General features: G+C 37.1%; 4 protein-coding genes across 9 annotated transcripts in view; all 4 read right to left on the bottom strand.

Annotated features, from left to right (window-relative positions):
- Positions 1–815: 815 nt before the first annotated feature.
- LOC131430451 (uncharacterized) lies at positions 816–5,826 on the bottom strand. The gene is made up of 5 exons (XM_058595461.1): positions 5,597–5,826; positions 5,353–5,530; positions 4,551–5,282; positions 4,314–4,482; positions 816–1,275 (listed from the first exon to the last, which is right to left on the bottom strand). Exons 3-5 carry the CDS (start codon positions 4,812–4,814, stop codon positions 1,154–1,156), a joined length of 555 nt encoding a protein of 184 aa, XP_058451444.1. The 5' UTR covers positions 4,815–5,282; positions 5,353–5,530; positions 5,597–5,826; the 3' UTR covers positions 816–1,153.
- Positions 5,827–5,831: 5 nt separating this feature from the next.
- LOC131432885 (uncharacterized) lies at positions 5,832–6,587 on the bottom strand. Its single transcript, XM_058599878.1, has 4 exons — positions 6,582–6,587; positions 6,312–6,467; positions 6,077–6,248; positions 5,832–6,006 (listed from the first exon to the last, which is right to left on the bottom strand). The coding sequence occupies exons 1-4, from the start codon at positions 6,585–6,587 to the stop codon at positions 5,849–5,851; spliced, it is 492 nt and encodes a 163-aa protein (XP_058455861.1). The 3' UTR covers positions 5,832–5,848.
- LOC131430481 (uncharacterized) lies at positions 6,330–10,292 on the bottom strand. Of its 3 annotated transcripts, none has more exons than XM_058595519.1 (5): positions 10,108–10,292; positions 9,724–9,929; positions 6,809–6,962; positions 6,551–6,744; positions 6,330–6,469 (listed from the first exon to the last, which is right to left on the bottom strand). In XM_058595519.1, exons 2-4 carry the CDS (start codon positions 9,838–9,840, stop codon positions 6,623–6,625), a joined length of 393 nt encoding a protein of 130 aa, XP_058451502.1. In that variant the 5' UTR covers positions 9,841–9,929; positions 10,108–10,292; the 3' UTR covers positions 6,330–6,469; positions 6,551–6,622. The 3 variants fall into 3 exon arrangements, with proteins under 3 accessions (XP_058451502.1, XP_058451486.1, XP_058451496.1); XM_058595503.1 differs by having other exon boundaries at positions 6,809–6,977; positions 10,108–10,284; XM_058595513.1 differs by having other exon boundaries at positions 6,335–6,469; positions 6,525–6,744; positions 6,809–6,977; positions 10,108–10,285.
- Positions 10,293–11,829: 1,537 nt separating this feature from the next.
- Positions 11,830–24,005, bottom strand: part of LOC131430224 (modifier of mdg4-like) — an 81,145-nt gene continuing 68,969 nt past the window's right edge. Inside the window, exons 5-7 of one of the 4 annotated variants that reach the window (XM_058595033.1) lie at positions 16,736–16,875; positions 16,497–16,671; positions 11,830–12,034 (exon numbers count right to left, since the gene is read on the bottom strand). In XM_058595033.1, coding sequence (XP_058451016.1) covers positions 11,868–12,034; positions 16,497–16,671; positions 16,736–16,875 — 482 coding nt within the window. In that variant the 3' untranslated portion in view covers positions 11,830–11,867. Of the gene's footprint in view, positions 12,035–16,496; positions 16,672–16,735; positions 16,876–16,975; positions 17,157–17,211; positions 17,587–17,659; positions 17,861–17,925; positions 18,104–18,172; positions 18,463–18,548; positions 18,741–18,814; positions 18,984–24,005 lie in introns of those variants that run through there. The other 3 variants (XM_058594995.1, XM_058595023.1, XM_058595004.1) reach the window with 3 other exon arrangements.

The following is a 24,005-nucleotide window of genomic DNA, read 5'->3' as shown; positions in this document are numbered from 1 at the left end:
GACCTAACTGGAATCATTTTGCTCTACTTTAATGGCGGTTGTGTTGGTGGTGGTGGTGGTAGATTGGGACAGTTCGGCGACGGAATCGCTCGGGTTGTGGTTCCAGTACGGTGGTTGGCCGTACATAAATGCCTGCTGCTGTAACGCTATGGCCTGTTGGGTTTCGGAATACGGCACCTGGTTGACCGGATATTCCAGTGGATGATTATGGCCGTGTTGGCCGAACCGTATTCTATCCTGACCCATCGTCGATGCCCGGGCTTTACACTTGCCTTTTTTGGCACACACCCACGAGTTGGTAAGCTTGTGGCGGTTCTGTAAGCTGTAGATATAACCGAAGCAGTGCAGATTTTGATTCCCCCGGCGATTCGACAAGAACTGCAAAGGATGGGTGTACCAAACACCTGAAACCGGCTCTTGACCCTGTTCCAGAACCGGTGGAATATCTAGAATAAATTGAAAAATTAGTGTCTGCCATTTGCCGCGATTCGTCGCATCGGTTTCAATATTGAAAAACTCATGTCGGAAAATATGCTTTATTGTTTAGCTACAATTTAAGTATTGTTAGAATTGAAATTCGAAATTACGATCCAATCGAGTCGAAGGTGCGATACGACAGATGACCGCTTCGTTTGGCACTAACCACTCTCTGCAGTTCCGGTCCATGGTTGTGTTGTACTGTGAATGATAAAAGGGTCTCAAAATGATGCGACATTCGAAAGCTGCCTCCGTAACTTACTGTTACTGTTGGAAATGTACAAGAAATCTCCCACGCTTTTAACGCGTCCTCGACATTTTCCCGCTCGGTTTTGCGTACACTCCCAGTACAAAATATCCTTGTTGCGACCCTGGCGGCGTAGATTCGACCGATAAATGAAATTATCGTGCACCAGCAAAATTCCTCCCTTACGACTGACGATGAACATGTATTTACGATCATCGTCGATGGCGGCACATTCTATATCCATGGATCGAACCGCACCATGTTTATTTACGAGATTCTGAAGAGGATCTAAGAAAGAAAAAACAAAATCATGCAAAAAACAAAGATTAGACCAGTTTGTTTTCATCACCATTTAAAAAGGAAGAAAAGTTTTGATGTTTTTTTTTGTTTTTGTTTCAACAGTTTATTTACAAGCCGAAGTAAGAGATATTATTTCAAAGCCTTCCGCATTCGGAACATTTTCATACGACGTCTAGCAGTGAGCTTTTTGACTACGAACTTGATTTTCTCCTCCAGTAGATAGTGTGTCATTCCTTGGTTGCTCCAAGCCTCTGAAACAAACAAAAAAAGGAACATAGTTAGTGTAAATCCTACAACCATTGATCATTTGTTATGTTCCGCATCCATTGCTTTCGATGCAACGTGAAATGCATCGTGCATGCATACTTTACATCCAAGTTGAACATTTCAAGATCATATTTTTTACCTTTTTACTACTTATGTACTGCAGAATTCAGATGACAATCAACTGTTTCTTTTGAAATATTGCTTCATTAAGCAAAAATCCGAGGAATCATAATTTTTTATTATACTTCGTTTTCTGGACAGATTGTTATGCGACTTTTCTTTGAATACTGAAAATTCACTCCCTATCATCGTTAAGGTTTTACTTACAATCTCAAGAAAACAGCCGTTGTTGAAAAACGCTAAAGCAATTTCCTCAACTACTGCTTGATGAATCTTCAAAAAAAAAACATCAGTTTGTTTAGAAAAAAATGTTCTAAACAAACTAATATTTCTCTTTTAAATTTCTGTTCAAAGACTGCGAAGAAAACTGCTTTTGCGTTTTGCAACACCACGAACGGTCCTCTACACATTGAAATTTTCGATGTACTAATTGATGCTAGAAATGCTTTCTCGGGCTGAAGAAATCTTTACAATGTATGTAGCAAATTATAGACTCAATCACCAAGAGATCAACGATGCGAGGGAGATGCGCATTGTGTTGTTTGAGTGGGCGAATGCTATCCTTAAAAATACCAGTTCTTAAACTAAGACTCGCGGATTGCCGAATCTGAACATCCATTAGCAAGAAAGTCATACATACTTTTTATGTGTGAGTGGTATAGGAATTAAACGTCAACCTAAAACACTCAAGTCTTTTTCAAGCGGTTTTATTTGTGTGAATTTTCAAATTAAAGCGTTTTTTATGCAAGTTCACGAAGCTGTGCGTCTTGTCTTAGAAATGCACGAAACGTCGAAAAATACCGACTCTTTGGAACTTTTGAGACAAGAAAAATCGAGATTTGGCAAAATATGTTTTGCCGACCCCATAGTAGGGTCGCTCGACTTCACCACCGAAATGCGAGGACCCAAACAAAGATTGTTATGCCATTGCCAGATATACCAGTATGTAGTGAGCGTTACGATACATGGGTACCATATGAAAGACAGATAGAAAACCGAAAAAACACTGCTTTAAAGACACGAAAGAAAATTTGTTTCGCATTGAATTGTTACTGGCGATGGAAAATGAATCTATTTCAAGAATCCTTAACGAAAAACGCTACAGACAACAAATGATCACTTCTATTACACGACCATGTACCTGCACCGAAAGCACCACCGGTTTAGGATACACTCAAAGCGCTTGGCTGGGAGATGCTACCCCACGCGCTTACGATTCACCAGTTTTAGCCCCTTCCGACTACCACTTGTTTTCATCTATGGGTCACGCATTGGCTGAGCAGCACTTCGATTTCTACGAAAAAGCTAAATATTGGGTGTCTAGTTTACTTCAAAAGACAAACATTTCTATTGGTTTTTTATCTATAAATTGCCAGAAAGGTAGTCAAGATGTGTAGAAAACAATGTTATTTTTTCCCATTCCAAACAACTGTTTGGATATATAGCAATTCCACGAAAAAAACGTTATAAAATCCTTAAGAAATTTCTTCATATTAGATATTAGATCTTTCTTCAAAATTGGACCCATTTTTTTAGTCTTGTCATTAACATTTTCTTCATCATAAACTTTTTTTAATTTATACTATAAAATTGAGACAAAATGAGATAAATTGAATATGTTTTTTTTATGGTTTTCAATGTAGAAAAAATAGACTTTTAACCATAAAATATCAACGAAAATGCCATGCTATATGCAATTTAGGGTTTCCGTTCAATACATACTTCAATTCGAATTGACTAACAAATGGCCTGTGCCAGCAATAAGAGTAAATCAAGATAATGTGATCAGGCCACAAATGTTATAATCAATTGATGCACTCAAAAGCTATATTTTTTCGAAATGTTGATTCAGGGTACTAATTTGTAATTTCAAACTAAAATTTTGAATTAAACTAATCTGAGACGAAAAACCGTCAAATCTAAGAAGAACGAAAAATATAACGTTCGAATCAACTAGGCTAACCTGTTCTACATGAGGTGAAATTTGATGCTTCATTCACCTCGAAGTAGGCTATGACTTTTATTGTAGACGAAAAATAGAATGTTTGAATCCAGTACACTCAGAAAAAAATGACATTTGAATGTAATACGAACGAATTAAGGAACAAGGGATAATAAATGTATTCCGTAAATTTGTCTTTTGATTTAAAAGGGAAAATTTTACAATATTTTACTTCGAATATTCACAAGACAGTTTTTTGAAGCTTACGTTACGTTTTATGATAATCATCAGATTTAATCCTGTTCTGTAATTTAATTCAGAACTTGTTGTAGAACACTTCATGTACCAACTGTTAAATCACATTATAAAACAATGCGTACTAAAAACTAGTCACATCACAAATATTTGCGATTTTAACGACTTGTGGTTCCTATGACTATGGAATACAAGTAGAATTTTCGCCCCAACTAAAACAAAATTGATACATTCATGATGCATGCCATTTGAAAAATCTTCTCCGAAATAAAATTAGTTGGTTTGAAGGAAAGAATTATAAAAATTGTGAGACTAATTCATTTATACATATTTTCGACCCCGAAATTTTTCATTCCTCATTGGCACTCTTTTCATGGTGAAATCATGAAAAATTGTCACATTACGGACTATTAATGAAATACATAAAGCGAATAATTAAAACATTCATAGACAACAATTAAGAAAATCATAGGACTGTTTTTAAAAAAATTTTACTTTTGATGAAATTGATTTCTGTTTGGTTCAAATAAATTTTTCCTCAGTGTAGCTAAACTGACTGCATGAGATAGTCGATGCTGCATTCATCTCAAAGTAGGCTATGCGTTTTAATGGTTTTAATTTTAAAGAAGAAACACAAAATGCATAACAACGCACCCTGTTCTGTTTTGTGTCGAAGAAAAGGCAGATTAGGCATCCATTACTTACCGACCATACAATCGGTGAAAATGCTATAATTCCTCATCGGCATTTTCTGTTCGCCGATGTTGTTCACTCCGGAGTAGTTGTAGCTTATGAGGGCTTCGTCGGTAAACAAATAGGAAAAGAAATTGGATACATCCATCGTAGCGGGTTTTCTGTTGGTCATATAATCAACCTAGTTGAGAGAGTTGTTTTAGTAGAACGTTCAAACCGTGGATATGTGGAGTAAATAAAACAACTTACGTATTGCTCCCGAATGGCAATATCACTGCGCACCGCCTCTTCCAACTGTTCGATCTCGTACATCGTCCGGAGGGGAAAGCAGAAGCCATCCACTTTACTGCTTCCGGATTTCCGGTCAGCCTTCGTTTCTACACCGGCTACGGCATCCAACTGTTCGGACAGCTCGGTAATTTGTCGTTCCAGCTGGTTGTAGACCTCGCTATCGGGATCAGTAGCACTAGCGCTGTTGCGCTTCTTGATCAAGTATTGCAAGCGGTTTCGCATTTTTGCAATCCGTTTGGCTAGAATAGATTTGAAAAGACTGTGTTAGTCAAAAAGAAATTCATGCATATGATCTTTCAGTTATTGTGTAATTTCAGCTTTCGTTTTGAGATTTTTTGCTTTTTTTATACTGCATGTATTTTATCTTTTTCTCAAATTCACAGGAAGATTTCGTTACTCTTCTAATAGTTACTGCCAAAATAAAAAAAAAAACTTTTTACAAGGAATTCATTCGATCTTTGGCATATCTACTCAGCAGACTATCGATGAAAATTCCATCAGTATCTAATCTATATCTACATCATCTTTTCATGAAGATTTTGATCTACTTTCGAACCGATTTCTTCAGTTCACGTTTGTAGTTTTGGGCCCTGAAACGTCGAACGTTGTTTCTGATGTGAATGCGCTTTAAGACGTTTCTGATGCTTTCTGATATATCGTCCTGGGTGAAACCGTGATCTTCCCAGGCCTCTGTGGAACATCGGAGGAAAATTCGTATTAAATATTTTAATTTTTTTTTTTCAAATGATCAATTATTTACCAAGCATGCATTCGTTGAAAATCGTATAGTTTTTAACCGATTCCCGTTGCTGCATTGGGTAAGCGGATTTCCCAGCCGACCAACTGAAACGTCTGAAAATGGCTTCATCGGTGCAGATCTTATCGAACACATGCTCGATCGGTTCACTGGGTGATTTAATGCGACGGAGGTATTTGATCTGTAATTCAAATAACGAAAAAAACATTGAAGGTTTACAAAGTACAGAAAACATCGGAAAACTTACGTATTTCTGTTTCATTTTGCTATCATTGCGTACGCAATGCTCCAAATTGATGACCGTTTCCGAATCGAACAAAGGAAATGTCAGCTTCTTCATTGGTCTGGGTGCTAGCAATTCAAAAGAACTGTGTGTGAGGGTATCTGCAAGATTGAAGAACATTTTACTTATTTTTTTTCGGTAGCATTTTATGAACAGGCAACGAAAACAAAACAAAAACTATAAATAATAGTCATCTATCTAACGGCCAACTGTTTATTAAAAATCTGGTTCAAGATAAAGCGAACTTTCGCCCGTTTTCCGATCCCGAATTTTGTTCTTATAGCGACGGAACCGTTTCCGATTGTGAACATTTTTGACAATTTTCCGCAGCGTCGTTCGTATTTCATCCTGCGTAATTCCGTGATCGCGCCAAGCTTCTGAAGAAAAAGATGCAATTTTAATTTTTTTTCTGCTAGTCGGTCCTTCAAACCAGACGCAATTTACCTAATAAACAATCCACAAAAATACAATAATCCTTCATGGCACGTTTCTTCACCATCCGGCTGTTGCAAAATCCGTTGTAGTTGTAGTTGGCCAATGCTTCGTCGTAGAAGATCTTCTTGAAAATTTCACCGATTTCAATGGATGGTGTTTTGACTTGCTGCAGGAAATTAATCTGTGCCGGAAGCAGATTAATAAGACCGCGTTCATCCAACAAAAGTTTGCCTTGATTACTTACATACTGGTTGCGCAGTTTGCAGTTGTTTTTTACTTCCGACTCCAGCCGCTCGATGTCGTCCTCGGTTTGAAGTGGAAAACAGTACGTCGAAATATCCGGCTTGTGTAAGTTCCCGGCGCGCTCCAAGTATTTAAATCGGTTCTTTAATTTTGGCAGCTCTGGAAGGTGGAATAGGAAAGTGAAAATATGAGTTGGACAAGGTTTTGTATGTACCGGTTTAACGTCATAATGGAACACACTTTCTTATTGTTTTGGGTTTGTTTTATTTACAACCATATTTTGTGTTTTGTGGCAACAAGATCTGTGAGATTTCATAGAGCTGTCGTTTTACTTCTGTAGCGTCGTGTTCGTAGTTTGTGATTGAGACGGGCGATAACTTTTGTGATTTTCTCCCTGAGTACATCCTGACCGATACCGTGACTTTCCCAAGCTTCTGTGGAATTAAGAAAAAAATCTCTGTTATGAAGAACACCGGGGAGTAGAAAAATCATACAAACCCAGCATACAGTCGGTGAAAATCACATAATCTCGCATGGCTTTCTTCTTCCGAGACCGGTTGGTCATTCCGAAGTAGTTATAGTTGGCCAGTGCCTCATCGCTAAACAGATCGGTGAACACGTTTGCCACATCCATTCGAGGTGATTTGTAGTCCTGCAGAAAGGTTACCTGTGAGAGGAATTTTACTTTGATTCTTGCGTTCGTTCAACTTAGCATAAAATCTCAATTTCCAAAACTTCATCTATTACATTTTCTGTTATAATTAAAAAAAATGACGGGAGCAAAATTTTTTCACATCCGACGCGCTCGCCTACTGCGACCGTTTTAAAGGAATTTCATTTTGATTCTAGTTGTCAAATTAGATAAGCGAGCATTGACTTTTAATGAAAGCTGTGACACGTTTCTAGGAGACAAAACAAAACAAAAACGTCAACAACAGTATGTAAGTATCGACAACCGTTTCATTGACTATAGCATAATTAACGCGCGTTGACGTAAAACCGACTTAAGTTAGTTGCCCGGATATAACGAAAGTATTGCCTACGGATATCTCTATTATAGATATTCCTGAAATGGGTTTAGTTGACACAAATACGGGGCGCAAAGGGAACATGAAGTCAATGGTGATTTGGAGTGAGCTGATTGGCTAGTCAGAAATTCAAGCAGTATGTGATGGCAGATTTAAAATATTGTTCCTTCAAGATAACCATTTTCGACTGCTTCAACTTTGACGAAGTGCTTCTCTACAAGTGATTCGCCAAAATATGATAGTCGGACGATGCTTGGTCTGGAGAGTACGGCGGGTGCGATAATGAAGACTGTCTCTGAAAGCATGGATCCAGTTGAAAATCTGTCAGTTTTCATGGCAGCGCCCGGTTGTTTACAATTTTCTCTCTCCACTTGTGTAGCGCCGATTATTTGATTCAGTGGACTTCCAGTAGTCCTACGTCCTTGAAAATATAGTGCGTAGGGATGTCGAATTTTTCGAATAACTCGATTATTCAAATTTCGATTACATTTTTCAAACTATTCGATAAAATTTCACTCGATTATCTGGGTTATTATTCGATTACTCGATTAATTATTCGATTACTGTTACTGAATTTTTCAAATTATTCGATTAGTTTAATAATCGAATATTAGTTTCAAACTAACCAATTAAATATTACTCGATTATTTGAGTTCCTCATCGATTACTCGATTAACCGTTCGACATTACGACATCCCTAATAGTGCGAACTTGGTGCACAGAACCCACACAGGCTGACATGGGTTCGATACCCAACCTTGCACATAGGGCCAGAACGGCCCGAAGAGGCGAACGACATCAAGGTTAAAGCATTCATATTACAATACAAAAATAACAAAAATGATGATAGCAGTGCTTTGAGCCACCAGGAAATTCGATGAAGAACGCCTTTGAAATTGTTTCGATGGCAACTGTTCTAGAATTACATGAAGTGTCAAGATTTGGTGTTATCTCGAAAAAAAATCTGGGACTTTTTGATGGTCTTAGAATTGCATGGATTTTTTTTCGGGATAACACCAGACCTTCACGTTTCATGCAGTTCCAAGACATTTGGCATCAAAAAATTATTTCTCGATTTCAGAAATTTCTAAAAAATTTTAAGGCGCCATTTTACAAAAAAAAAAATTCAAATTAACACCATATCTCGACGTTTCAGACAATTGCAAAACATTTGGAATATTTTTTTTTTATTTTGAAAATCTCAAAAGTTCCAGCGTCGATGAAAAAAATTGTTTTCGGGATCACTCTAGATCTCGACGCGTCTAACAATGGTAAAACATTTGGCATCGAAAACAAATTTTTGATAGTAGAATCAAAGATAAACTCAAGATGGAGTGGTCGGCGATTTCTTTTGTATTATTTGAATAGGACCCCTCGATGAGCTCGGTTCACTGTCAGTTTCAGTATTTTGAAGCAAAACAACAAGCGTCGGATCGCTAGATGCGTCGTAACTATGACAATGATTGTTTATGTTTGAAACAATATCAAGTTACAGTATGAACGATTTTTGACAATTTTGCTTCATATGCAGTAATTCCTAAAATAAGAAACTAAAAACTGCCTAGATCTATTGCTTAGAATTTATTCAGTTCGTTAGTGCCTCATCCCACGAAATACTAAAGTTAATTGAAACAAAAAAATCATTTTGTTTGATTCCTTGGCTCACGATTACTGACACAATATTTTTCAATGGATCGCATGGGACATTGTAATCTTGAGTTTATCTTTGGTACAATGTTTTGAAAAATAAGAAGATACTAACGAACAATTAGAGAATCGAGCTCGATCTTCAATAAACGATAATGTATTTTCGCTAGAAGTGCAAATTCACCTTGTTGTACTAAATGTACAAAAAAAAATCCAACAACAAAAAATAATAATATAATACACATACGATTTCTGTTTAACCACGAATCAATCAGATTCATTTCAGAAAAAACGTTATGGTATTGTCATTAGAAGTGTAAACACGCTGAGGTCTCTTTTACGCGGATTTCCGAAGCTGCGCGGTTTTTTTTTGCGCAAATTTCCGAAGTAAGTTTTTTTACGGTGATTTCTGAGCTTACGCGCATTTCCTGAGTCAAACGCTTACTAGGATTACGTTAGGAAAGGCTTGTCTCGAAATCGTGTTTTTTCGTTTTGATGCCCGTGAGTTACGTATGTACTTTGCAAAAACCTTTCCTTTCGTAAGTGGCCTTTAGTAAACCGACCAGGCATCCGTGTAACCAACGAAAATCAACTAACCACGCGTCAATACTGTCAACAACCGGCTCACAATACATGTACATTCGATGGAAATTCTACATTGGCTCAAATTAACTCCAGTACTTTTCAGATAAAAATGAGACATGGTGCCAACAGAAACAACAAGATATAGGTACTCACGTATTGATCTCGAGACGCAGTATTTTGACGAACTGCCAATTCCAAAGCTTCGATATCGCGTTCGGTAGCTAGTGGAAAGCTGAATCCTGCTAATCCAGCGCCACTTTTGAGAATCATCACTTGTTCGTTGAAATTTCGCACATTGCGACGAGCTGGAGCACGTTTCACTGCAGGTAAATATACGCCATCTTCGTCATATGGGAACCCTGGAAGATATATATATATATATATATATATATATATATATATATATATATATATATATATATATATATATATATATATATATATATATATATATATATATATATATATATATATATATATATATATATATATATATATATATATATATATATATTTGTTAGTATGATTGTAACGAACATCTGTGGATGCGAAATGATGTAATGGACGCGGTAGTACATCTTGAATTTTATTTAAACTGTCTTCTTTGTTGATGTGCCTCGCCACTAGTGTCTGGATTGTCGGATAATAGTTTATAGAAGCATCTAGATTTGTTTTGACATTTTTGTGCTAACAGATTTTATTCCTGTATCAAAGCACATTAAATTTTCAGTGTTTTAGAGTAGATCTGCCTTATTCCCTAAAGACAGTTAATTATGTTTTGTGTTTGTTCCGAAAGCGCGCTCCCCGTCTTCGATTGTGTACCATGGAGACTGCACTGCAGACATACTGCCGAAGATCGTCTGCCGTTTCCGTGTCTCCCCAGGCTTCTGTCGATGAAAAAAACGAGAAGAAAGGAAACACGGAATAATTAGAACTACCTCAATTCATCCAATTGCGTTGCCCGTTTTCATTCTCACTAACCTTCGACACACTCGACAAATATGCGGTAGTTTTTCATGGCCAGTTTTTTGGATCGGGTAAAATTACATAGCCCACTGTAGTTGTAGTCGAGCAGGGCCTTGTCGGTGAATAGTTTTTGTAAAGCGAATGGTATATTTCTCGAAACTTCACGCTGTCTACGAAGTAAATTCACCTGAAAGACAATACACATTTGTAATACCAGTTCAAATCGAACGGCCGTCACTTACGTATTGTTCTTTCACAGCGTCGTCAGAGCGCACAACCTTCTCCAGATGCTCAATCATTTCCGAAGATTTGATGGGAAATGAAAAACCGGTCACGGATTTATACAGCTCTTCGACGTCAACCCAAACATCGGAATTATCATGTTCATCAAGGTCAAACGATGACTTCCTTCTAGTTTTTTTGATCGAGTATCGTTTAGATTTTACAGAATTTTTTAGTTTTACTGAAACAATTTCTAAGCAGAAAATTGATTAGAAACAAGTTTCGTACATTAGCTTGAAAGAAGGTCAAATTAAATCGCACATCTCGATAAGACTACACTCAAAATTAAGGCCTTTATTCAATATCAACACTTGTATCTAACACTGCCTGGTTTCGTTTCTCAGGTCTCCGAACGACGTCGACGAATGCACTGAGATATTTCTTCCATCACATTAGCCAAGCATGTATTATCAATGTCTGGACCAAACCATGCATCTGCACAAACAAAAACATAAACATTAGATCTGTCAAATCAGAACAACAAAATTTATTACCTCGCATGCAACTGGTAAAAATTGTATAGTTTTTCATGGCCTTCTTTGTTCGGTTGCCATCCCATGTGTAACCATGTAACGCATTTATGCTGAACACTGTGAAAAAGAAATCGACTATTCCACCAGCAGTTGTTGGTTTCCGAATTTTTAGCAATCGTATCTGTTGAAGAAAAAAAAACATTTGAATTGAACTATCTATATAATGACAAAACTTATTCAATTACATATTGCCTTCTCGTAATATCGCTCGAGTTGATCGAAGCCTCTAATCTTTCCACGTCCAATTCCGTTTGTAGTGGAAATGTGAACCCTTCGATTTCATGAAGAGAATTTTTCATTGCACGATCCAGCCGCTTTCGGCTAAACTGTCGATCCAACGTAGCCAGCTCTATTCTTAGTTTGACCATGTCCCGTTTCGGAGCTGGTTCTTCTGAAATTGGACTATCGATTAGTCACCGGTCAACGCTTCACGCAAACTTTTGAAAAGTATAATAAGAGTGCAATTGTTTCTTGGTTGGATTATTTTATTTGAACTGTTACAAACAATCCGGGCACTCAAAATTTCATCTTTTGCTGTTCACGCAGCAACATCATTTGAATCTGTTCCGAACGTTTCCGCCGGTTGAGATTCGTTTGCATGCGTCGTTCGTTCAACCGGGCGATTACCGTTCTGAGACTATCGAACAGCGCAGTCGTCGTCATTCCGTGAGACTTCCAGGCATCTGCAATGGAGACAGTAGAAAGAAAATATATATCTATAAACTAATCGAAATTCTTCAATTAAGGGTCAAAGTTGAATCCAATTACAGAAAAATATATTCAGTACCAAGATCAGTAGAAGAATATGCGAATAGCAGAGCATATAGATTACTACCCTGAGGCACTTCTAATCTGGGTGGATACGAACAATTCTGTTGGTAAGATTACACCGTAGCCAAGTAGTTAAATCTCCGAGCAAACTGAACTTACGATGAACAACTTCGTGATCGATAAGGTCGAAAGCGGAATCAGTGTGTATAACACACCCCGGAGGCACGATTGTCATCTGCATACAATTGGCTTGAGGCCGAAAATTTTTGTTCTTTGGTTCTAGTGCTGTGTTTAACCGTTGTGCACTCGAAAAAAAAAACACCTTTAACCACCCGAATGGGTACCCGGGTACCCATTTTTTTAAATCGCTGTAAGTTGAGCATTTTTCAACCGATTGAAGTAATTTTAGCACTGTTGGATTCAGGAACTTAAGCTCTTTGGGATTGGTACCCATAAAGATGGACATGGTGCTCCTGGTTCCCAGGAACCCGGATATCCTAAATGAGTTCCGACATCGAGGCATTTATACACGGATTTCACGTATTTTTGTAATCTTATCTAAGAATTGCTATATGAAATCAAGTGCTATGCTGAGTTGTTATGTTTATATATTTCAGGGGGCATCCGTTATGTACGTAACATAAAATTTTGAATTTTTCTACCACTCCTTTCCCCCTTTGTCGAGCATTTCTCAATCTTTTCACCATGTATTGTCACGTATTTTTGAAACCTCTCCCCCCTAAACGCGTGACGTACTTTATGTATGTTCCCTTATATACTTCACTTTCTTATCTTCAGTTTGAAAATTATTATGTACTTCAGGCCTATTGCGAGGAGCACGCAATACAATTTTTAATTCTGGCAACAAACATTTCGAAACATCACGAAGTTACTTCCCAAACAGTTTCGTTCTCATTTATATTTCCTTTTTTTCGTTCTATGAGAGTAAGTCCAGAATAGGCCAACTACCCTTTAGATGACGTCATTTTTCTACAAAAGGTTCATTTTGGTACGGCCTTTCTCAAATAGCTGGTTTGGAAAAGTTTCAAATTAGTAAATGACATTTATGGTGGAAAACACAAGTGTCGGAACATTCTACGGAAATCCGGATTAACGGGAACCAGAAGAACCTACTACAGCAATATACACGGCCATCGAAAAGTGGATAAATTTCTGAATTTACCCGTACTGAAAAAATTCAAATCGGATGGAATTTGCCTTAGTTACAAGCATTTTTATTTGTGGGTACCCGGGTACCCATTCGGGTGTTTACGTAATAAAAAAAATTTGAGCCCCCCCATTCGACCCCCCTTACTGTAAAATGAAAAGTCAAAGCATGAGAAGTTATGGTCCAACTAGTTCTTGGAATTGACCGAATTGCAGAATCTTAGTTTAAACCTAACTCAGAAATTTCTTATTTTGAAATTCGAAAAGGTACCCGGGTACCCATTCGAGTGCATAAGGGGCAGTGTTCACACGTTCACATTTTTCTTCATGCGGTGGCACCAACATAAGGAAACGATTTCGATGGAATATAATCGAACTATAATAAACCACAAGTTCGTTTTCTTATTCAAAAACAGGTCAAATTACTAGTTTTATAGAGAATCTAGACTAGAGTTATATTTATATTGGGTTTGAAGAAATTAGCTTTTGACACCAGTGTGGTTTGATTGTATGGTATGAACGTAGCTTAACATATTGTTGACAACAACGCCTCCAAAACAAAATGCGTTGGTTTCAGGAACAAGCAATCATAGCAGGGGGTGGTATAATATCCATCTGTTTTATCTCAAGTCGCAATTAAAATGTTACAAAGCGTTACACGTGTTTCTTTTTTACAAGTAAAAGGTTACATGCTTTCTGTTTTTGTAAGTCATATCGAGGCATTAAATGCGTTACTTTTTCATAAGTTATAGGTGTTACGAATTTCGTAAGTTACAGGTGTTACATTCGATAATTTGTTGTAGGTTATAGGTGTTACGAAGCGTTACATGCGTTATATTTTTGTAAGCAATAGGCGTTACGAAGCGTTACATGCATTACTTTTTTGTAAGTAGTAGGCGTTACGAAGCGTTACATGCATTACTTCTTTATAAGTAGTTGACGTTACGAAGCGTTATATGCGTTACTTTTTGTAGGTTCTAGGTGTTATGAAGTCTTACATGCGTTACTTTTTTCTAGATTATAGGTGTTGCGAAGCGCTACATGCGTTACTTTTTTGTAAGTAGTATGCGTTACGGAGCGTTACATGCATTACTTCTTCTGTAGGTTATAAGTGTTACGAAGCGTTACATGCTTTACTTTTTTTGTAAGTAATAGGTGTTACGAAATGTTACATGCGTTCCTTTTTGGTAAGTAGTAAGCGTAACAAGCGTTACATGCGTTTCTTTTTTGCTGGTAGTAGGTGTTTCGGAGCGTTACATGCGGAACTATTTTGTAAATAATAGGTGTTACGAGGCGTTATTTGCGTTACTTTTTTGTATGTAGTAGGCGTTGCGAAGCGTTACATGCATTTTTTTTTGTATATAGTAGGCGTTACGAAGCATTACATGCGTTACTTTTTGTAAGTAGTTGGCGTTACGAAGCTTTACATGTGTTATTTTTTTATAAGTAGTAGGCGTTACGAAGCGTTACTGTTGTAGGTTATTGGTGTTACGAAGCGTTACATTTTTGTAAGCCATAGGTGCTAGGAAGTGTTACATGCGTTACTTTTTTGTATGTAGTAGGCATTGCGAAGCGTTACATGCATTATTTTTTTGTATGTAGTAGGCGTTACGAAGCATTACATGCGTTACTTTTTGTAAGTAGTTGGCGTTACGAAGCTTTACATGTGTTATTTTTTTATAAGTAGTAGGCGTTACGAAACGTTACTTTTGTAGGTTATTGGTGTTACGAAGCGTTACATGTGTTACATTTTTGTAATCCATAGGTGCTAGGAAGTGTTACATGCGTGACTTTTTTGTATGTAGTAGACTTTACAAAGCGTTAGATGCGTTACTTGTTTGTAGGTAATAGGTGTTACTAAGCGTTACATTTTTGTAAGTAATAGGCGTTACGAAGCGTTACATGCGTAACTTTTTTTGTAAGTAGTAGGCGTTACATGCGTTACTTTTTTGTAAGTAATAGGCGTTATAAGCGTTGCTTTTTTGTAAGTAGTGGACGTTACGAAGCGTTACTTTTTTGTGGATAATAGGTGTTTCGGAGCGTTACATGTGTTACATTTTTGTAAGTAATAGGCGTTACAAAGCGTTGCATTTATTTGTAAGAAACAGACGTTACAAAGCGTTGCCTCTTTCTTTTTTTAGGCTGTAGGTACTGGGAAGCGTTACATGCGTTACTTTTTTGTAAATAATAAGAGTTATGAAGCGATACATGTGCTATTTTTGGTAGGTTATAGATGTTACGAAGCGTTATTTTTTTTCAAGTTATAGGTGTTACTTTTTATAAGTCACAGCTGTTCGTTACTTTTTCGTTAGTAGGTGTTACGAAGTTATAGATGTTACAAAGTGTTATTTTTTCGTAAGTCATAGGTGTTACGAAGCGTTGCTTTGCTGTATGTAATGTGTTACGTTAAAATGGGCATGTTTGACAATTACTACGGAACGGTTATTTTTACATTGGGTTTTCAACTGACTATAAGAGACAATAAATCAACTTACTGCACATCATACATGCAAAGTGTGCTTTTTCAATTGCGAGAAGACATTAGAGAAGTACATTACAAGAACTTTTGCTACTTGGGATTGAATTTTAGTGGATTCTTCGTGGTGGTGTGGTGTTTTGTAGCTAGTAATTCGACAAAGAATCAACTGATTGACGACAATGTCAAGCAATTTAATTCCGTGGCACTGCTGGATGTTTCTTCTATTTCCATTTTTTCAAACGCTGGAAACATGTAGGATTATGTGAGCGTTTTGCTACCGCATTGATAACGATTGCTTATGTGGGACGGTTAGGTGGCATTAGCAGTTCAATATAAACGGCTGAAGCACTGATGAGTCGAAGACGAAACGCAAAAACATTGCCTCAATGAACGATTGATTAGAAATTTCAGATAGTGGCTCATCGGAATCGACAGCAAACAACTACAGCAACCGGAATTCTATCTGGACCAGGAGAGAATTAGCGAAGTATAATTTTCTGTGACACATGAAAAGGTACTTGAATCGTTAAACGGAACAGCAGATAAGGCTAGAGTTAATTCAGAAACGGGTACAGAGCTGGCATGGCCGACCTAATAGCTACTCGAGATTGAATCTAGGTGTTCGTATGATACTTCGTGGATAGTCGAGTCAGTCGATAGATAATTACGGACATTTTCTTCTGAGCAAAAACAAATAAGATGGTTTTCAAAACGACAACTCTACATACCTAGCATACAATTGGTAAAAATGTTATAATCCGTGATATTTTTCTTTCCACCGTTGACCAAACTGTTACCCTCAGATAGTAGACAGTAGTTATACAGTGAAAAATCCGTGAATAGGTTGCTGAAGATATTCTCAATCGATAGACGACGTGGTTTGACGGATTGCAGATATCTGACCTGTAATAATTGGAATAAATGTTAACATTGTAAAAACGCACCTAGACACTCTGAAACTTCTTACATATTCGTTTCGAATCATCAAATCCCTGCGGATTGTACATTCCAGACGCTCAACATCTTCTTCACAAAACAACGGGAATCGAAATCCAGTAACTTTTGCACAGGCAACAGTAGATTTCTTACCGTGTAGTGTTGAATTTCCTGAAACACATACGAGAATATAGTTAGAATTAGATGTATCCAGGTGATTGTTGCATTCATCTCCGCAAAAACAAAAGAACAAAAAATATAAAATTCTAGATCGAAGTCTGGCATCTTCCACAAGTTTTATTTTTCTTCATGTTGTTTTTCACTAAACAGTTGAACTCGCTTCCGTTGATTGTAGTTGTTCGAGCGTCGGCGTCCGGAAATCTTGGAAATCACTTTCGTCATCGATTCCGACAGGCTGTCGATAGATGTAATTCCATGACGTCGCCAACCCTCTGGAAGTAATTGATAGCATTACAAATTTTGACGGCATCAAGAGTAGGGACTCACCAAGCATACAGTCGGTAAAAATGTCCATCGTTTTCATTGTCCTACGAGGAAAGCGAGGATTTTTACAACCGTTCCACGCGTACGGGGTCATGGAATTGTCGGTGAAAAATTTGGCGAAACATTCCACGATATCCATGTGCCGGGGTTTCCGCTCTGTCAGATAATTGATATACTGCCGACGTACTGCCGGGTTGGACTGGACCGTCCTTTCCAGCCGTTCCACTTCGTTTGCAGTCGCCAGTGGAAATGTGAATCCTTCGACAAACAGTTTGGGATGTGGCCCAGTGCCGGACGATCGTTTGAACGGTGTCAGGCATTTGACGAGCTTTCGTTGTTGTGGAGGTGTTACCAACGTTAATTCCGTTTCTAGAAATTCTGAAAGAATAGAATGAATTAGTTTTACAGTCATAGAAAAAAGGGAACAATCACAAATAATAATAGCAGTTGGTTTCGCAACAATAATTCATTCATTCAATTTATTTCGTGCATGAGAATCTAACAACAGCAATCTATTCCTGGAATTCCGTAGTCCGATAACGTTTTTTCAAGGCTTGTTTTTTCGTGTAGCGTCGTCGGCAAATGTGATAGACCGTCTTTTTCAGTTGTTCTACCAGCTGATCGTGATCGATGCCGTGGCTCTCCCAAGCTTCTGTAAATAAAATTACAAAAACGAACATAAATTCTAGTACTACCGCGCAAAAACCGTGCTATTACCTAACATGCAAACGGGAAAAATCTCATACTTTTGCATCGCTTTTTTCGGAGTCCGCGGATATTCCGCTCTTTCTAAACCGTGCCAATTGTAATTGGTCATCGCTTGGTCGGTAAAGAATTTGCCAAAAGTTTGAACAATCGTTAGCCTGAGCGGTTTCACGACACTAAGATAATAGATCTGTTGAAGAGAATGGAAAAAGGATGGGACATCAATCACAATCACTGGTCGGTGGTCAGTCTGGCTTACGTATTGACTTCTAATACTAGGATCCATTTTCACGGCCGTCTCCAACCGTTCGAGATCGTCTTCGTTCGCAATCGGAAACTGAAAACCGCTCACCAGGGGAGCCGCTTCCGAGGAGGTTGCCTTCGATAGAGTTCGAAACTCATCGTCCAGTAGTTTCAGCTCCTTTCGAAGCACTCGGATTTTAGTCAGATCTTCTTCGTCGACTGACAGCGGTTGTTCGACAAAGCGTTGGGATAAGTGCTCCAGTTCCAGCTGTACGTCAATCATCTTTATTCGTTGAATCCGTGTGTCTACAATATGACAGAAAAATGGTTAGGTAATGGTTCAATAGCTAAAATATCCAATATCCAATGACTGTCAAGTTGAAACGCATAAATGTTTAGTAACCAATTTATTTATAATCTCACTAGATTACGGGACAATTAGGTAAGCAGTTTTTCACTAACGCGCATGATTGACTTTTTCGCTCGAAACGTTCGCTGGCGCATCCGATTTCGACTTTGCTTGATGGCCGTGACTAGCTGATTGCCCAGCTCGTGCTGATCGATGCCTTCCGCTTCGAAAGCTTCTGCAATGTAGAATAATTGAACCGTTAAACACATGTTACATTTGAAAATTCGTCGAAACGAAGGATTATCATACCAATGAAGCAAGTAGAGAAAATCGAGTATCCCTTCATCGGTAGCTTGGATTTCCCGGATGCATACGAACCGTGATAGTTGTACGCCGTGAGGGCTTCATCCGAAAATACCATCGGTAGAAACTGGACCAGACTCATGGATTTCGGTTTTCTGCGGCTTAGGAATTCCACCTACAATAATGCAAAGAGAACGTATTACACAATGCTGAAACAAATCATTCAAATAGTAGGTCTAGAAGAACGCTGGCTAAAACTATTTCAATAATAGTGGAAGGCTCGCACCCGCCATACGGTCCGGACGTGACCCCATCCGACTAGTAACTGTTTCGTTCGATACGGATCGCTATGACCGGAAAACATTTCACTTCACAACAAGAATGGGTAAAACTTAATCGTGAATATCTCTTGCTATATTCAAAACAGCAACATTTTTTTTCATTTTATCGGAAATATGCTCAGTAATTTATGACGAAATTTTCAAAAGTATGATATAACCATAAGTAACTCAAAACAGAAGATTTCTGAAATGTTTGGTATGAACAAGTATTAAGGTGAAATTCACTGTCAAAATGGGGCGCGCAAACTTTCAACTGCATGAATTGAAGATTGTGTGCAGTGGGCTTATGATACGTTTTTTGTACTCTCATTTGTTTCCATATTATTTAATTGCAAGGTAGAATATGTTTGTCGTTAATAAGCCGTATTTTGGTATACAATTCTGAAAGCGAAGCAGTAAAAGTTGCAAAATTCATACAATCAACTAATACGAACTATTGTCTAAGCTTGAAAGTGTGAAAGAAGTATATCAATTTTATTCGTATTTCCGGTTCCAGTTATGTCTGTGACATTAGCCACCCGTTTTTTTTTTTTCAAGTTTTAAAAACTAGAAAAAATTCGATTTACTTCAAAAAATATTTGTCGAGATTACACCAGATCCCAACGTTTCATGCATTTCTAACACCTTTGACGTAAAAAAATTCGATTTAGGAGTTTTCAAAAATAAAAGTCCGAAGTCGATTTTTTTTTCAAGCAAAATTTTGTCGAATTAACACCAGATCTCGATGCTTCATTAATTTTTGAAGACATTTGGCAACAACAAAAAAATTTCCGAAGTTTTTTTGTGCGGTACAATAAAAAGTAATGCGCAAAAAAAAAGACTTCGGTGTATAGTAAAATTGATCCCATAGACAATTGCTATGGATTTCATCATTGAGGTACATTCTACCTTCTCCATATTTATTTGAGCTCAAAACTTTGTTTGGAGAGCTGCAGATTCGATTTTTCATTTGGCCCCCCCAAGTAACAATTTTTGTTACACTACCTTGTTTGTGACTAGTTTGCAGAGCCCCGACCTGGAAGGATTCTTAGTGTCAGTAGGATCCATAGTACTAGCCATGCAATGATTCTGTACACTCTGAATCGGCTGCGAAGTCTGTTGAAACAGAAAGGTCAAATTTTCACCAAAGAAATATAATGCCAAGACTTTGACTTGCAACCAGATATTTGAGTTATTGTTACTAACATCTGACCACTTGCGTGACTCAGAAATCGCAGTTTCTACTAGTTTCTATGTCGGTTAAAAATAAGTTGTCGTAACGTTGTAATGCCATACTGAAATAACTTATTTTCCAGAACTTGAATATAACTTATTTTCAAGTAAACTAGTTGAAACTTTGTTGCCATCGACATTATAAACATTGAATGAATCCATAATGTTTTCCTATCTACAATAAAAAGTCAGTATAGTACTTGAAATTAAAAATTTAATACAAGGTACAAATTTCACAACGATTATAAAACTGTCGAGCGGAATTCAATTTTACTTAACTGTTTTTTTTATGCGCCGTCAATCAAAATCTGTTTATAAAGATATAAAATATAAACAACAAAATAACCCTATGTTCAAAATGCTCAAAATTGTTCCAAGTAGAGTGATTTCTCATCATTTTAAATTCATATATCATGAGAATTATAATATTATCAGAATCGATGTTTCTATATTGTTTTCTTCGAGTTTATAATAGTGCAAAGAAAAAAAATAACTAATCAGCCTTTCATTATTTTCGTCAAAAAGTAGTTTTAAAAAAAGTAATATCCTGGTTTTATTTACGTTTCATACACTTCTTGAGACTCCACATTGTGTTCGCCATATTCAAGCCAATAAAAGTTTTTTTGGTTACATTTTCGTTATCATAACGTTGCGAAAACCTACCGATAACTATCTGAATTAATGCAGAAATTGTATGTTATAATCTTATAATATCAAAGTTATTGCTACATCATTTAACCGTAACGATTTACACATTCGCTTACGTATTTATAATGGTTTCGCAACCTTTTTTCAACTAGTAGCTAAAACCAGAGCTGTGATTAAAGATATGTTAGAATCAAGTAACGATAACTTACAAATGATTGCTAGTTCAATGTTTACGTTATAAAGAAACACTGCCGTCACCTTGTTTCAACCAGCATAACATAAAAAACATGTTCGTGCTCTTGTTGCAACAAGAGGTCTAAGTGGTATCAGAACTAGTTACGGGTTGCTAATATTGGAGTCAAATAAACTTATTTTCAACTAGTAGCTAGAAGCATAGTTGTTATTAAAGATATGATTGGATTAAGTAACGATAGCTTATACATGATAATTAATTCAATATGACAAAAAGATGTGGTGATTTGAAACCTAAATAACTATTTCGTAACTAGTTGTGTTATGAAGAAACATTGATGTCACCTTGTTTTAACCAGTATAACATAAAAAACATATTCGTGCTCTTGTTGCAACATAGTTTGGACTTAATCGCATCAGAACTAGTTGCGGATTGCTACTCGGACCGTCCCACTTACAAAAATGGTAAAAAATACGCTTCGAGAAAAGGCCATTACATGTATGTTATCTTAAAATATTAATAACAATCATAGTGAAGAGATTACCTTACAAAATGGATATAATTAGATGCATGTGTGTAACAATTTACCACCCGGGAAAAAATCTGAAAATTTACCCTTTTTCCCCAGTCTCCCCTACTTCGAATAAAAATGTGAGGTATATGAAATATAACAAAAATAATGCTATATGTCTTAGAATTGCCTGAATCGTCAAGATCTAGTGTCATCTAAAAAAATCAACCGTTCGATGCGCAATGTCATTACTGATGTCACGAAATTGCTCTCGGCAGCCGGCTATTGAAAGTGCTCTGAAGATTTATTGTGTTTTATGTTAATTTGCCCTTTCTGATGAAAATACGGTATTCGCAAAATTCTAATCGAAGCCGAAATCATACTTCTAACCAATCACGTCTTTTGAAAACTAACACAAAAATAAATATAACTAGAAGTTTGTGTTACGGTTGATTTTTTCCCTCGAATAATGTTCTTGTCCAATCAGCGTAAATTTTTCCCTTAAAAAGAACAGAATACAGCAAGAAATTGCACTGCATTGCATCGCGAACGTGCCCAAAATCTTTCTAAAAACGCGGATGGGTAATGCTAGAGACATAACCGGATGACGGGAATACGATACAAATTCTAAAATGTTAAACGATGTTAAGTGAAAGTGAAAGCGAAAGAGTAGTTGGCGCTGGACTTATATTATCATATTTTTACTCCAGTTCCAGGTACAAGTGTAGGTTCAGATTCAAGAATAAGATCTGGATCAGAATCTGGATCAAGTAATAAATTTTCGACATGGACGTAGATTCTGGGTTTGAAGTCAGCATTCTGGCTTCAGATGCTGAACCTGGATTTCAGATCTGAATTTTTACCATGAGTTCAGGATCTGAGTTCTTATTCCGAATGTTGATCTGAGTTCTAGATATGATACTGTGAACTGAACCAATACCTCGATTGTGGAATTCTGGACCTAACTATGAACCCAGATTCAATATGGGTTCTGAAATTAAAATATACACCCTCATTCTTGTTTACGTCCGTATCCGCAATACGACGAACGGGTACTTTCGAACGAATACGAATAAGCCATTCTTGTTTTCACTCGAATGAATTCGAACGCGACTCGTTTGCCACAAAATATTCAAATATCAGTAAACTTCTTAAAATAAATGCTAAGCCTTGATGTAATCAGTCCAATTCATGTGATTAACCATATGCGAAACGCTAGAATGTATGCCATTTTAGTTTCAAACGAAACGTGTATTCGAACATCATTCGTACGAACGAAATGTCCCATTCCCGTTTACGGACGAATAGACGAAATGCCGTGGTTTCGATTCGTCAGTTTAATGTTGCGAATCAACCGTTCGAACACATTGAAAAAAGTTTAACCGATCTCTAACAAAATTGTTTTCGAATCTAAAGGTGATTTGTAATCAAATCATAAATTTGTGTTTTGCATAAATCATTTAGAAAGCATAGCAGTATAGTAAAATGCTGTTTTTTGTGGGGAGCCTTTGAATATATGCGAGGTTCAAAGGTTTTACGCATCAATTTTGCATCTATTATGTACTTTATGGAAAATACGCCCTGGGTAAACATGCTTTATTCTATATTAAATGCATGATTTTACCAAGGAAATAAATATGTAGGCTATCGAAAACATGACAAAATTGCATGAAAAATGCAACATATTTTTCGCAGATACTACTGATCGGACTGCTATTTCAAATGCTTTTTTTACTTTGCACGAAGTTTAATTTGAAAATTTCATTTACCGACTGGAATAAAATTGGTCCTGAGTACGATATTTATTTATTATGTAGCATTCGTCACTTCCTTGATGCTTGGAATCTTCCTTAAAAAACTACCTGCGCCATCGATCCATCTTTTGCACAGGAATCGCGTACGTACACGTTCGAGTGAAAACAAGAATGGCTTGTTCGCATTCGTTCGAAAGCATGTGTTCGTCGTATGGTCGATACGGACGTAAGCAAACACGATGATACAAAATCAGTGAAAAAACAAGTCAAATAACAAATGATATCAAAGATTTTTATTTACAACTCAAATCTGTACCAGAACTGATAATTTAAAGTTGGATGGGCGTTGTTTTTATGCATGTACGATGTTTAAAAGTGTGATTGATTCGAACGTAAACGGGAATACGAATTTGCTATACTTTCGAACGTATCGCATACGGCCGTAAACAAGAATGAGGGTGATAATACTTTAACCTGGAGCGATGTTAAGTTCTGGATCCGGATCTTAAGGCCATCGTCAAAGTACCATGCGCGCGGG

This window comes from Malaya genurostris, chromosome 1, assembly GCF_030247185.1.
Source record: "Malaya genurostris strain Urasoe2022 chromosome 1, Malgen_1.1, whole genome shotgun sequence".
NCBI classification, from domain to species: Eukaryota; Metazoa; Arthropoda; class Insecta; order Diptera; family Culicidae; genus Malaya; species Malaya genurostris.
Note: the sequence above shows the minus strand (reverse complement) of the source record. Positions and strands in the feature narration are given on the sequence as shown.

What these genes read in the sequence shown, in the direction of transcription:
- LOC131430481 (XM_058595513.1), bottom strand. Translation starts at nt 9,840, where the DNA reads ATGATTCTCAAAAGTGGCGCTGGATTAGCAGGATTCAGCTTTCCACTA. An exon ending in CTGCGTCTCGAGATCAATAC is followed by an intron (nt 6,978 to 9,723) that starts GTGAGTACCTAT and finishes TTCCTCTCACAG; the next exon opens with GTAACCTTTCTGCAGGACTA. An exon ending in TTTCACCGACTGTATGCTGG is followed by an intron (nt 6,745 to 6,808) that starts GTTTGTATGATT and finishes TTAATTCCACAG; the next exon opens with AAGCTTGGGAAAGTCACGGT.
- LOC131432885 (XM_058599878.1), bottom strand. An exon ending in GCAAACTGCGCAACCAGTAT is followed by an intron (nt 6,249 to 6,311) that starts GTAAGTAATCAA and finishes CTTCCGGCACAG; the next exon opens with ATTAATTTCCTGCAGCAAGT. An exon ending in TTTTGTGGATTGTTTATTAG is followed by an intron (nt 6,007 to 6,076) that starts GTAAATTGCGTC and finishes TTTCTTCAGAAG; the next exon opens with CTTGGCGCGATCACGGAATT.
- LOC131430451 (XM_058595461.1), bottom strand. Translation starts at nt 4,814, where the DNA reads ATGCGAAACCGCTTGCAATACTTGATCAAGAAGCGCAACAGCGCTAGT. An exon ending in TTGCCATTCGGGAGCAATAC is followed by an intron (nt 4,483 to 4,550) that starts GTAAGTTGTTTT and finishes TCTCTCAACTAG; the next exon opens with GTTGATTATATGACCAACAG. An exon ending in TTTCACCGATTGTATGGTCG is followed by an intron (nt 1,276 to 4,313) that starts GTAAGTAATGGA and finishes TGTTTGTTTCAG; the next exon opens with AGGCTTGGAGCAACCAAGGA.